The sequence below is a fragment of the Gallus gallus genome, chromosome 1, assembly GCF_016699485.2.
Source record: "Gallus gallus isolate bGalGal1 chromosome 1, bGalGal1.mat.broiler.GRCg7b, whole genome shotgun sequence".
Classification (NCBI taxonomy): domain Eukaryota; kingdom Metazoa; phylum Chordata; class Aves; order Galliformes; family Phasianidae; genus Gallus; species Gallus gallus.
In genome coordinates, this window is record NC_052532.1 from 62996669 (window position 1) to 63011691 (window position 15023).

Below are 15023 nucleotides of genomic sequence, written 5' to 3' on the forward strand. Positions count from 1 at the left end.
CTTACAACAAGGTGCTCCAGAGAACAAGCAACTTGATATATGGACTAGATAAAAACTATTCTCCTGTGCTTTCCATAGATGGAGTAGGAAGACAACAGGAAAGTGGACCTGAAGTTTTCCCCCCAAAGAGATGACAAAGGCAGTGTTCAGGATATTTTATCTCTATGCTTATCTTCTGATTAATGTTCTTCATCCCCAGAGCTCCACAAAATTTGAAGAAATGCACACACAACATCTCATGATCACAGCAATTATTAACATTTTCAATTTGCAGTGAAAAAGTAAATCCATACAGCTGACTGGCCAATTAGGTAAGATGCTCTTTACTTTGCATACAAAGTGAACTTCAATATTATGGAGCAATCATGAACAAAAGCTCCTCAGAAGGCAATACCGATTAGTACAAGGTGTATGGGGCATCTCAATCTGCCTCCTCTTGAGATGCTGCTGCTTGCAACCACCATCTCCTTGGACAGGAACAGTGTTTGGCCCTGGCTATGTCCAGCTGTTGTGTGGACATAGCTCTCTCCAGCTCTCTGACACACTGATCTCATACAGAGTTTTCTTTCTGGTTTTGCTTGGCCAGACTTAGAAAGCTGCTAAACTCCAAACATCTCCACTACATTCATGGTCTGCTCCTTTGTCATGTTTATAGTGGGGCCACAAAACTCTGAGAGGAGTCTTGCTGCCTTTGATGTTTTGAAATGGTTTGGATTCAGGGTTAAATGGAGTTCTCATAAAGATAACATGACTAAATTCCAATAACAATTGGAATTGGAACTCCAGTTTCAAAATATTTACTTCCTCTGCCTAAGGCTGAAGAACTTAAAAAAATAAAAAATAAAAACGCAGCTGCATACAGGTGAGGACCTGATTTTCAGTATCAGAAAATGGAGGCCCAAATCTGAGCGATGGGGCTTTCACTGACCTGCAGAAACTCTGTGAATCAAGAAACACTTGTGGAAGTTCCTGGCTACAAATAACAAGCAAAGATAAGGCAGGGAGTTCTGTAATTGTAGACAGCATATGGGTTTGTTTTCTCTTGGCCATTATTGTCATTTATGCATAGCACACAGGACATTTACAGAAATATGACACCAAAGTACTATGGAAAGAATGCCAGAGCTACAGAACTTCATGAGAAGCTGTCACTGATTAACTTTGTAGGACAATTACCGTGGTCAAGTCCATAACCATACTTACAAAAAGCATTCCATTTTGATTGACTGTATAATACGTCTGACATTCGTACAAGTACGTGTGACTTAAATGCTTCTGTAATTGGAAATGCTTCTGGTTTAAGCAATAAAACATAACCTTGCTTGGAAGACATGAGCCTATGTTTCCTGAGTCACCCTGTAGACTTTTGGGGACTTATTCATCATGCACATTCCTATAGATTATCTTAAACGAAGATGGACAGCCTTTCTAAGACTTGCAATATGAAATTCAGATATTACAAATGACATGATATGTGGAATACAAAATATGGACAGAAAGGAAGATGTATCTTTATGTTCTAGACAACACAGCAAACAGGCTAAAGTAATCAAGAATTTCTTCAGTTCTGAAAATCATCAGTTAAATCTCAAATAATTGAATTAGAAATAAATATGTGCATTACCTTTTTCACTAACAAAATCCAACAACCCTGATAAACTCTGAGGACCCACTTATTAACAGTGGGCAAGTTTTTACTGCTCAGTTTCCTGAAGAGTAAAGCCTAACTAAGGTAAGCAGAAAAACATCACAGAGAGGGAAAGGCCAGACCTCTACAATCCCATGCATCTGTGGTTTTCAGCCTAACTTCACCCACAGTAGCAAGGAGTGCTTTTCAAGATTTGGAGGCAGAAACCCACATACATGCCTAATACAATCATGAAGTTAGCTTTACACTCTACAGGATGCTACCAAGTCCTTTGGCAGGACAGACAGCTCTTTACAAGAAATGTTCTTCCAGGTGCAGTGTCAAACTCTCATTTCCTGGATCTCCTCCATCAAGTCTACATCTCTGAGATATATAGTTTACATTGCTCCTCTGACCACATTCTGAAGCATGTTGGTCAGAAACTGTGTATTTAAGAAAAATAAAAAAAAAAAATCTAACCCTAATTAAATTTCCGAACAATAATATTTATTAATAATGATATGGAAGTAAATTTGATTTTAGACTATTTTAATAATCATTTTCTTTTTAGTACTTCCATATATGGGGACTTTCTTCATGAAACTTAAGACTGTAGACATTCCAGAGAAGTTGAAGTACATACATGCATGCTCACTAGGAAATGATGGATTGCATTGGACTTAGCAACATATTCCTAACAGGAAATTAAGACTTGAAGCAAGTTTAATAGTGTTAATAGCAATGCTCTCTGGTCCACACTGATCAGGTAAACTGTAAAATATGCATCATCTTAAACTTCACTTTTAAAATAGATCAGGCAGTTAAAGGTTCAAATTCTTTAAGGAAAGTAGTTCCAGCCTTCTGATGAGAGAAAGAAACATATATATACATATAAATTTTCCTTTAAACAGGATTTGAAGACTGAAGCTTCTCTGTGGGCTAGTCTTACCTCTAGACATTACCTAGTCTATTTTTCTACTTCTGGCAGCAAGTAAAAAGGAAGGAAAAAAAAAAGGTAGCTATTTCCTGGTTTTTAACTGGTAAACATTCTTCATAGGGCAACTCTTAATCCTAGCTTTTAATTTTTTAAGGAACAATACCACTGTAATGAGCAATGAGCATAGAAGTACTGTATATATTTCCATGGCTTGGTAATTCTGCTAGCATGCTGTTGAGCATGTTTTGCTACACTTAGGACCCACCAATGTAGATGCACTTAAGCTTAAGGACCACTGTGTACTTTTTCTAATGCTTTGTGGACCCCTTTAGAAGTGTGGAGACATCCCACCTGGTGTTTTGAGGAATGCTACTCATTGCACTAATACCAAATAACCCAGGTACAGATGATACATATCAATGTGAAGAGAACTGGGGAAAAAGCTATCTATCTTGCAGAAAGAGCTAATTACTTCCATTCATTCAGAAATGATGACTTGAATCATATATACCCTAGATATCAGTGAGCCAGCATTAGAGTAGTAAGAAGGGTTATAATTACCTCCAAAGCAGACTTCTGTACCGTAATTTGGCTGTAGACTCTAGACCCTTCTGGGCAAACAGTCCTCAGTTCCTCTTTGTTGAGGGAGAAAAGCTGAGCACCAGTCAGCACACCAAGGCTGTTCACAGTCCTGGGGTCACAAGGAACAAGCAAGAAATAAGTAAGAACACACTGGCCAAAGAGGAAGAAGTTGCCTTCACTGATCATCACCTCAGGTAGAGCTACCAAATCAAGATAAAACTGCAAGCAACAGGACAACTGAAGTTGATTCATACATGTCATAGCCAGTACCTTTTGGTGGAGGCTAATGTGCACACATTTTTTTCAGAGATATATCTCTGTATATATAACCATGAGGTAGAAATAGACATATTTGCTAAAACATTTTTTTTTTCCCAAGAGTGTCTTGCTTTTCTGAAAGCTGCTTGAATTTAAAAAGCAGGCAGACCATACCCAACTAACTGTAAGGAAAATACTTCCAATAACTTTCTCAGATTTGTCCTCAAACTTACACAGGGTTGAATCCTTTGGACTGCAGCCATGCTTTCACATCCTCAGGCGAGGAGTCGTACGTGATATTCACTACGGGGATGTTTGGCCGTGGCACATGGAACTTCCTCTGGGCATTGCTGCGGCCGATGGTGAGCCGGTGAACGAGTTCATCCTGCACCTCTTCCATCTGAGATTTCCTGCCTGAAGAGAGAGGTGCCCCACAGGAGTTACTCTCAAGAGTGCTTTATCAAGGCAAGGTCATTTCTTATGCTCTAATTTAAATATTATACTTTTTTTTTCTTTTCTTTTTTCTTTAAAGATCTATTCATTAGCTCTGAGTTATTATTAACCTTGTTCCTCGGGGTAGACTTCAATATTCCCACTCCTGCCTTTACCAACCAAAACATACTAAATATATACATTCAACTGAGACCCCAGAAAGAAGAGAGAAACTTAGTGTTGCAGAAGTAGATAGAGCAGTCTAGGACTCAAGCTGGAAAATGGGCAAAGAGGGTTCAACTGTCATAGTTTCAGTTTCTTCCAACATAAATTTAATGTTTTAAAAATGAAAATAAAAACATAAGCAAGAAAATAAGATTGTTTCCACTTAGGAAAGTCATCACAACTTCTTAGTGCAAGTCAATGTAAGACAAAAAAAAAATTTACCATTGCTGACACATACTGCCTTAAGCCTATACTATAGTAATCAAATTTTTAAAGGATTTTAAGAAAAGACCACAAAAAATAATTTGAATTCACCCCGAGCTTCAGTAATGTAGTGGTAGTTGACTGAAACAATGCCACTCTTTGCTGTAAAAAGAATTAATAATAATAATAAATTAGATTATTACATCAGAGATACTGGAACTGGGGTAAGACTATTTTTTTCATTGAAATAGAACTGTATAAGTTTACACAGAACCCTTTTTGCAGAACCCTATTGTCTGAAGCACAAATTTTCTGTTCTGTTGTCAGTCACCAGCAATCAACAAACTGGAATGCCAAATATATTTTTAAATGCATAACAAATAACCTACAGAAATTTTCACAAAAATAGGTAGACCCTGAAATAGTGTAATCATCTTCAGAGACAGAGAACGTACTGATTTAACACAACCTCAACATGCATTAACTCTGGTATTACTACAGAAATACTTGACGTGCAACTTTTAAGTGATCTAGAAAAATCTCCATTTCCTTAACAAGATATTTTCAGTTGCCATTATTCCACATTCTCACTTTGATGCCCAAAGAGTAACTACATTAACTTTTCTAACTCATTTGGATGGCAAAAGTTTTCTTGTCTTCCCATTACACTTGATAGCAACAGGGGAAGATGATACAGCACTACATGGAAAAACAATAAGACAGCAAAAATGTTTCAATCTCTCTTCATTTCATATTTTCACAAGAATCCTCCAAGGACTCATACCTCTTGCCGGTCATATGAATAAAAACAAGGTAGGTTTCTTTTTTTTCCCAATTACAATTTAGATTACAAAAGAAAAATCCATGTTTTAACCATTTTCTTCTTCCTTTTATAAAATAGCCCCAGGCCCCAGGCTGAAAGTGGACAAAGTATCTCCAGCAAAATATCTGAAGCATGCAGATATTTTTTTTTTTCAAAGTATGAACTGGAAGCCAAAATGACATGCTCAGTGATATACAAATAAAGACTCTGGGCAATGTTACTGTAGTATGCACCAGTTCCTCTCCCGAACAGGAAGAGAGCAAGAAAATTGCTATTGTGCCTCTATTTACACAGATTTTGGAAGACTTAGGTTTTATCTAGACCAGGACTGTATCAGAAGATAAATATTTAGCTGTTAGATAACAAATTCTTACTACTGTTAGATGCATTATCATGAACAAACAAAATGCACTCAGTAGAGGTGGCTGCTACAGTGCACATTCCCTGCAGCTGATTGGGAAGGGCTGTCCACAACTGTTGTAGAGGCAGGAATTTTCTGGGGATGTAGGCACCTGAAGCCTAGTGGGCTCGAGTTTAAACCCCTGGTGAGATTACAGACATCAAGCAAGGTCTTGGCCTGAGTGGAACCTAAAGGGCTGCAGATGATGCCTTGCAACCACTTGGTCTACAGCAACCCTTCATATCCCATGCCTAAAGCCAGAGTGGCCTTCAAATTTATCATCTGTAGCAGACAGAGAGAGCCATAATGGATTCAAGGAAATGCGCATCTGCTGCAGCATGTGAAGAGCATCTTAAATGGAGATAAAAAGATCAATTATTTGGGGGGAAGTTCACTATCAACTTCCACATCTTTTGTAACAAACTCCTCAGGTTGGTGTTTTTCATTTAAGAGACAAACCAAAGGCAGAGGCTGGCCCTACTATTTGTCTGGGAAGCAGCAGTGAGGCGTGTTCCTCCCAAGAGGCTGTTCTAATTGCCAGCTAGACTGTTGCATGAGAAAGCTGAAAAGAGTCACAGAGTCTTCCTGAGCTCAGAGTCTAGGAGAGAGCTGGTCTACCACCAGGCAATGCCATAGCAGGCTGAGCGTATGCAAGCAGGGATGCTTCCCATCTGCTGGGAGTGTGGGGAAAGGGGCCTTCTACAGAAAGGACTACACTTGGTTTCAGTTTTCATCTCAGGTGGAAATCAGATCTTCTGATAAGGAAGGGGATTAGAAAAGCAAGAAACTCATTATTTTAAGAAGTACTGGTTTAGAAGCTGTTGCAAGTGCTTGCCAACAAGTTTCAGTTATTTTTGAGCTAGGCAATTTCATTACTTCAAGTATATTTAGGACAAATTATTGATTAGAGAAATTATGTTAAGCTAACCCCTTTTCAGTTGATATAGAGTGGGAGCTTCAGCAGCAGCTATGGTTTATAATTACAAGGAAACCTTAAGCAGAACACTTCATGACTGCCACACATTGCTTGGCTGTAGGTTATCATGTTTTTCCATCGATAGAGCTATGGATTATGTCTTCTAATTCTCCTAAGACAAGGACACATAAATTTGCTTAGTGGCCTGCCAGTTGCCCTTGCTTTGACCAAGGGTCCTGGTTATAAAGACAAGTCTCCCACACTACCACTAAAACGTGTTTTCTATGCATCAGCCACTGTAAGCCTCCTTGCAAGCCTTGCACTTGTATTTCATAGAATCATAGAGTCACTCAGGTTGGAAAAGACCTTAAAGATCATCCAGTCCAACCATTACCTAACCATACTACCCTAACTCTAACAACCCTCCACTAAATCATGTCTGTGAGCACCACATCCGAATGATTTTTAAACACATCCAGGGATGGTGACTCAACCACCTCCCTGGGGAGCCTATTACAGTGCTTAGCAACCCTTTCAGTAAAGAAGCATTTCCTGATATCCAACCTAAACTTCCCTTGGCACAACTTAAGGCCATTTCCCCTTGTCCTGTCACCTATCACCAGTGAGAAGAGACCAGCCCCACTCTCGCTGTAAGCACCTTTCAGATACTGGAAGAGAGCAATAAGGTCTCCCCTCAGCCTCCTTTTCCTCAGACTAAACAGCCTCACTTCCTTCTGCCTCTCCTCACAAGGCATATTCTTCAAGCCCTTCACAAGCCTTGTTGCCTTTCTTTGGACCTGCTCAAGCACCTCAGTGTCCTTACTGTTCTGAGGTGCCCAACAGAAAGGTGTAAATGCCCTAGAAATATGGATGATTGTGGAGAGAAGTGTAAAAAGAGCCCAACTGATTTCAAAAGTGATTTAACTAGAATGCCGTAGTGAATTTAGGCAGGCAGCGTACATTATCCAGAATAACAACATGAGCATTTGCAGTGTTAAAAACCAAATGAAGATCCTAGATAGTCATAACAGAAGAGAATGTGAGAATATACTATTCCAGGACTGGCACAGGCGCAAGGCTGTTTCTGCTCCTACTTACTTTCATGATTGTATAGAGAACTGTCTACACATAGAACACGTGTATTTTAAATATGGGGTTACATCTAAACATTTCTTAAACATTTATCTGAAACATAAGGCTTTAAGGAATTTGAAGATTAAGCAAAACATACAAGGATGGGAGAGAGACATTCTTTTGCTTCTTAGACAAACTTACGGTCCACAGGAGCTTGTTTGTGCTTCTGGCTGTCTCGTGCAACACTACCACCGCTGTCACTAGAGGTGCTGCTTTGGCGGCTGACAGTTGCTGGTGCCTTGGGCACAGGAACTGGGATGGGTGCTGGGGTGCTCGGAGGGAGGGGGACAGCTGCAGGAACTGGAGCAGGCATTGGAGGCGGTGAAGGAGTAGCAGGAACCGGATCAGGTTGTTTAGCGACATAGTCTGTCCTTTGTTTCTGAAAAGATGTAGAGAGACTTGGTTTGACAACAGAACTTGGACAAGAAGTTAGACAAATTGGCTTCTGGAGAAAATACTGGGGTGCTCTGTACCATCTGATTTCATTTATTGCACAAAAAGTCACCCTTGCCAGATAAAGTTATAACATTTGCCAAAATGTGATCTGGTATGATTTTTCCTTCTCTTTCAGACATAAAATTCAGAACAATCACATCATCTGAAATGTGCTTCTTTCTTCCAAGCAGATGATTTCTATAAACAAAATTGTTTTAAAATCCTGAACTTTACTATCTGGCACTTTTGAACAGCTTCCAAAATTTTTGAATTGCTGGAGTTTATCAGCATAGAAACATATGTTGTAGAAATGCTGTTAGAAAGAGTGAAAAATGAATGCATCCAGTCACTCCTAAGCCTGACTAATGGTTTAACTTAGGAACGTCACTGAATTTAAGGTAGCACATTGTTTCCTGAACTTCAGACACTGTTTAAGAGATTCCTGCTCCTCCTACCCATTGAGTTGTGCCGTTTCAACTATCTGTATGAGCACTATGCGCAACAATGCGATTAAACACAAACACCACAGTTCTTTGAATAAGGCTGCTGGCTTTTTTTTTTTCCCCCTTCTTTATGAAGTGTTCCAGCAGCATGCAAATTAACTTGCTGTTAATAGCTAGCTGGCAGGTGCCTCAAAATTAATTCTGCGGAATAATTCCTCTCCTTCTTTGCCTTTAAAATGGTGCCAGTTGCAGGAAAAGGCATGCATTTTCCCAAAGCAATCCCAGTGACAGACAAGCCCAGAAGGTCGTAAGCAACTCTGCTAGCCTTTTCTTTCCAACAGTTCAAATTCCACATCTCATTATTTTAACACTGATCCCTCTCTACGGTTTTGGACTGACAAAGCTTGAAGTTTTAATATTAAAGTTTGTTTGCTCAGTACTGATGCCTCATTTTTAAGTTATGAGAAGTCTGCTTTCTTTGGTATGAAAATGGAGGAGTACATTCCCCAGGCTCATTGCTCCTTCCTGAAACGCCAGTCACTAATTTCTTGGGGGCAGCGGGTTTATGGCAGATCAAGTAGGGAAATATTTGTAGGAGTCATATATTAGAAACTGAACATCACATCACTGCCCTGAAAACAAGCAGACCTTCATTAAATGTCAACCGCTGCCCTCATACTGGAATCCCCAGCGTGGTACACAGCTAACCTATGGAAGAAGCACTTTGTAGCGAACATGAACTGGGATTGTTATAGCTAAGCAATGCAGAGTTACACCAGCCCCAAATTTCTCCAATCAGGCTCCATTAAGCCTAGGGAAAAAAAATGCATTTTGCCTTCTTTAGATCATTTTTCAGTTAAACTGCAGCAGTCAGCAACTGAAGCAAACATATTGACCTACAATACATTTGTCATTAAACCTTTTTTGTTTCAGTTTTTAGCATTTAAATGATTTAGAGGCATTCATGTGGGTTATTTTGTATTCATTTTCTGTAGTACACTGTGGAGAAATGAAAATAAAAATAAGAATCATATGACTGACGTTTCTGTATTCCAGTACTTTGATGTAAAGACAACAAAACATTTTCTAAAATGTCAAATGCCGAAAAAGTGAAATGTGGAATATAAAATAGAACAAGCAGTATAATGTGTACTTAATAATTCTGTCTTTTTGTGGAAACAGTGCCTTAGTAGGTATTTAGTAAGCATTCCATAATCTATTGCACATAGATGTACTACAACATACCTAAAATTATCTTAATGAATTTAAGAATTTCACTGATATTAATATATTTTAATAAAATATATAGAAAAGTTTGTGGCTTGTTCACAAATTCAAATGTCTAGACTGTTATCCCCACAGTGTACCATCACATGTGTCCCTGACCTTCCTAAACAATGTGCAAGGAAAAAGCATCACTCTTTTAATGGTAGAGAGGATTCATTACAAACCAAGGCATCAGCTGCATGTCACTGCAATCTCAATCCAGAAGAAGCGATAGCGAAACATTACACATAGCTCTCAACAGATGCTATTAATGTAGCTTCTGAAACATTGTACTGCAATCACAAGTCTCATCAAAATGACTTACTACATGCTGAAGTGAAAATAGAAACTAAACTGGAAGCATCGCTCAAATTCTAAATTTAAAGACGAAACTACAGGGCAATACACTTCAGATTTTCTTGAACACTGCACAACAAATAATTATACACTTGAATCAATTTAACATCTTTTTTTTTTTTTTCATTTTTTAAACACTCCTTTCTTTAATTCTGGATATTCTGAGGACATCCACACATGCATCCCATTGTTTCTATTCACTGCTACAAACAAAACAAGCATGCTCTATAGAATTTGGTAACTACACACTCCAAAAGAATAATTTTTGAGGTTTAATATCAGAACAGTAATTCTATTACCTCTGAAAGCTCTCCCAGCAATTGCTGTGAGGAAAATGGAATAAATCATATCAAAGAGTATTGTTAGTAAGGTAAACAGTAATAGCCTCACACATAGCTCCTGAAATTTCATACATATTAGCAATTTAAAAGCAAAAGAACATTGATGCTAATGATGAGCTTCTCTTACTCACTGAGCAACTCATGAGTTGGCTTTTTTTGGAAAACAAATGGAGTAGTGGTTACCTCAATACATGTATGTGACACCACATAAGCAGTAAGCTCTTTTCAAAGCACTTATCCAAACAGACAGAAAATTAATGTTTAAAAAAAACAACAATAAAAAAAAGAAGAATGCACAGAACACATAACTGCAGAACATTAAGAATCAAATCAGAGTGGGTATGGTGACAAAAGCTTATTTATTTGAGCTTAAAATTATTTACTAGTTTATAAAACAAGTTAAAGATTGCTGCTGACACACATGTACCCACTAATTCACTAACAGCCATCAGAAAAATTCTGTGTTTTTTTGTTGCTTCCTTGCATTTTGTTTTTCTTTTAGGAATACATTTAGTTCATGTCAACTGGAACAAATCCATTATATTATTTTGGACAACGGTGATGCACACTGATAATAATCTGGATATATCAGAGAAGCTTGCTGGAACTAGATTATTGTTATTATCATTTTTTGACAGAAAATGTTTTTATTCAATGGGAGAAAAGAACAGAGGTTCCAAAGCTCTTTTTCAACATGCTACAGGCTTGATGGTGTAAAAATAATCAAGATTCAATATGATTTGATCTATTTTTTTATATAAATTTTTTATGTACCAGCATCAGCCCTAGTTTTCAATCACTGTTAAAAACAAAACAAAACAAAACAAAACAAAACAGCAGGGAGCAATGCGTTTTCAAACACATTTTGACATCAAAAACAGGAAACGTGCATTCAAGCTATGGCAAATACTTAGCACTGAAGAGTCACTGGATACAACCACAAGCAGTGTTAGTGTTGGGAAGTGCTCTCATTAAGTTAACACAGAACTTTCTATTTACTCTCTTTATGAATATTTTAGCGTCACATTGAAGTTGGCAGTGACACCAGGAGTGGCTTTAGATTAGCCAACAGCATGGTGGTTTGGATGTTTTCTTGAGACCCACATTGTGGACCTCTCATTCTGAGGCATGTGCCTTCTTTCCTTTGGCTGTATTTTAAGAGACAAAAAAGAACCAACTTCCTGCACCCAAAAGGGACAATGAAGTATCTAGAACTGGGAGAGCAAATTTCAAATGAAGTCTTGAGATTCCTTTGGAGGACTCGGCTATTACGTAGAGTCAACCATCTGCCTATTGAAATCCCATTAAGAGAAATTTATGTTTCTCTGCAAAAATGTGTATTAGAGGGCAAAAAAGCAAAATAAACAAACAAAAACAACAACTTGAACAGAATTTACTTAAGCAGATTAGTATTAGCCATGCTTAGCCTCCGTTTCTTACAAAAATATATATGATGGGGAGGCACACTGTGGATTTCCAATTCTCACCATGGATCACATACTTTCTACAATTATTCAAGTACACTTCTGTGTAGTAAGTGTCAGTCCATAATTTGGGATTGGATCAATGTCAAATTGGACAGAAAGGTACCTTCCTTTAAAAGCCATCGAAAAGCCTTGCTCTGATGTCAACTTTAAAGAGCATTCAATATGAAAAAAGTAAAAAAGATACTGGCTCATGATCACAAATTATGACATCTCTTTAGCCACGACAGAATGAACACCTGGCAACTGCATCTCTTCATTATCAAACATGATCTGCAGGAAAGATACCAGTTGGCAAAAGATGAGTATGACACTGTGACACTAACTTGGAGCACAAATACTGTACTTGAGAGAAAACAAACTCCCACAGAGAGATATTTTCAGTGAGCTGCTAAACAAAGAGACTTGAAAGAGACTTGAGGGGAGATTGCCAACAAAGAAGGAGGTCTTTTGTCCCAAATGAGGTAAAGACGTTTGGTGTTTACATACAAGAATCATGGCTCCTGGATAACTATCCACAGAAGTGTGACGGTATAAGATTTATTAAAATAAGACTACAGCACTGCATTTGGTTTAACATTTACTCTCTGTGCCTCAGGATTTTATCTGTCACTGAGAAAGTAGCTGCCTCACCTCACAAAGGGTGTCATGAGATTAATTATCACACCCAGCAAGATACACATCTCTACTATAATTATGTTTCTCATATTTCTAAAAAGCATTGAAAATAAATAAAAGGCACGGTAAAAATGAAATATTATTATTAATTAGTTCCTAAGTTCACCAGAAAAACTTGTACATAAGGAGAAGTTTGAGTGCTTGGAAAACTTGATGTTCATCTGTAGAGGATGGTAAACTATGACTGCTGCTTTAAAAAACGAGGCAGACTAAATGACCAACATCAAAGGAAACTGAGAGCGTATAATTAACAGTAGTGGAAGATAAAAAACATCAAAATGCTCTAATAAATGTACAGAAATATTGAACGAGATGGTTTTACTGGAGATAAAATGCCAGGTAAATAAATAAATAAATAAATAAATATTTCTAATCAGAAGAAAGACAATGTATTAATGCAGCCTCACAAAGATGATTAAATTAATGAGGCATTGCTTGCAGCGTTCCTGCAGGTGTCACCTGTAGTTCTGTGCAAGCACTGAACTGATCCTATCTGGGATCTAGATCCTGAAAGGGATTGAGAGAAAAATTAGAATCTAATCTGCCACAAGGACTCATGGGTTCCTAGCGGAGGGAACACAGTGAGAGTAAAACTTTGCAGCTCTAAGAATAACCATGATACTCAGGCATCCAGCTCTCAGAGTAATGGAATCGGTATGGAGAATAACAGAAAGAAAAAGTGTTCTCTTGCAATTGAATCCTTACTTCTTCATAATATCATGGAAATCTATTTTGGCCAGCAATGGTTTGGAGGCCGTGTCCCTTGTACATGCCACTCATCCACCACAGAGTGGAGCAGGCCTTTCACCACAGCTGACACACCACTTGGAAAGGAGCTTTCTGAAAACTGAAGACACACAGCCTGGTGCTAAGAGCCTTCTCTTGTTCAAGGTCTTGTGAAGGCACTGACAGCAAGAGCTTCTGTTCCCTGCTCTGCCCGCAAGCTCTCCTGTTTGACCTTGGGCCAGGCAGTGATCTCTCCAGTGCCTCATTTCTCTCTGAAATAGCAGCAATGTCTCATAGTACTGTTATGAAAACAAATACGGTTACGCAAACAGAACCCAAACGAACCATGTATCTATCACAGAGAAGAAGATGAATGAGCACACGCAGTACTCTGAAAAGTGTATCATAATCACTGTAAAGTTGAGAACAACATCACTGACACACTCGATAAAGACTCCCTTTATCCTGTGTAATTTGTTATATTCTTAAACAGTTTCACAGCACTTGAAGCTCACATTTGAATATGCTAAAGCTACAACTAAAATAAACAATAAGCTGTAGGGAACAACCTGCCAGAGGGAAAGAGTCAAAATTATCTTCAGTGTTGTTCTCCGTCCCTAATTTTCATGGCTTCATAGAGAATGCTTTGTGAAAGTGATTATTTTACTATTTCCCATGTCACGCAATCGTTTCAAATAGAAAACTTCAAAACCTTCAGAGCATTTCAACAAAAATATAGTATGAGAAGCTCTACTCGGTTCTATACTCATTCAGTCCGCTGAATATTTCCTGGCAAATTCCAAACACACAGAATTAACATGCACTTAAAGAAAATAAGTCAGCCCTTTAAATCGAGATTTGAAAAGCACTCCAGATACATGCTTCACTTCACACAGAGCTAAAAAGAAAAATCAGTTTTGAAAGAGCTCATACATCACTGGCAAACAGTTAAGGACAGGGAAAACTCAGAAGTGATCTGACTAAAGCCCACTAAGCTCAAGATATGTCAGCCATGATTGTGCCAGAAATAACATAGGACCCATTTCTCAAGAGACTTTCCGTATCTGTAAAAAGACTGGAAACACTGTAAAAGTTGCAGCTTTCAAGATAGCTCTGCACACGTTGTCTGGCACAGTGGCACCTTCAGCTGGGGCTTTTAGATGAGTCTGCAATACAGACTGCTAACAGTTACACAGCATTTCCTGTTTTTCAATCATCAGCTGGTGTATGTAGACAGAAGGAATGAATATTTCATGAAATAAAATTTAATTCAAGTTTCAACAGAAGTTTGGCATCTCCTTGGTTTGAAAGTCTCATTCAGAGTCGTCTGGAACTTCAGCTTAATCCAGATCTATTTGCACAGTTTTCAAAATCATCTGAAAATGGTGGACAACTGCACTGATGTAAGATCTTTTAGAGGGCAGAGGTGTATGCAAGGGGGGTGCTGGTTTCTTTTCTTTGCTTTAGTTTTTGCATATTTTATCCTTTAATTATTTTCAGCACATATGCGAAACAAGAAGAAAAATGTTAATTCCATACCATAACATGAAAGAAAGAAAATCAAAATTAGGTCAGAAGACTAAAGTGCTGATGATGCACAGGGATAATAATTGAAAATACCTGCTTTGTGAATTCAAAAGTAAAAACATCTGCTTTTTATAATTCTGAAATCACAGTAATTAAATACATTTAGGACAAAGATAGAAACACACGCAGAGAGAGAAAATAAGAAAGAAAAGTTCACTCTCTTAGAAC

The 15023-nt window shown here is 38.1% G+C and overlaps 1 protein-coding gene across 15 annotated transcripts in view; it reads right to left on the reverse strand.

Moving 5' to 3' along the window:
* The window catches only part of EPS8 (epidermal growth factor receptor pathway substrate 8), a 131236-nt gene that overhangs the window by 3331 nt on the left and 112882 nt on the right, over positions 1–15023 (reverse strand). For all 15 annotated transcript variants that reach the window (XM_040655696.2, XM_416405.8, XM_040655645.2 and 12 more), the window contains 3 exons: positions 7680–7917; positions 3638–3818; positions 3126–3255 (listed from right to left, as the gene is read on the reverse strand). In XM_040655696.2, coding sequence (XP_040511630.1) covers positions 3126–3255; positions 3638–3818; positions 7680–7917 — 549 coding nt within the window. The remainder of the gene's footprint in view (positions 1–3125; positions 3256–3637; positions 3819–7679; positions 7918–15023) is intronic.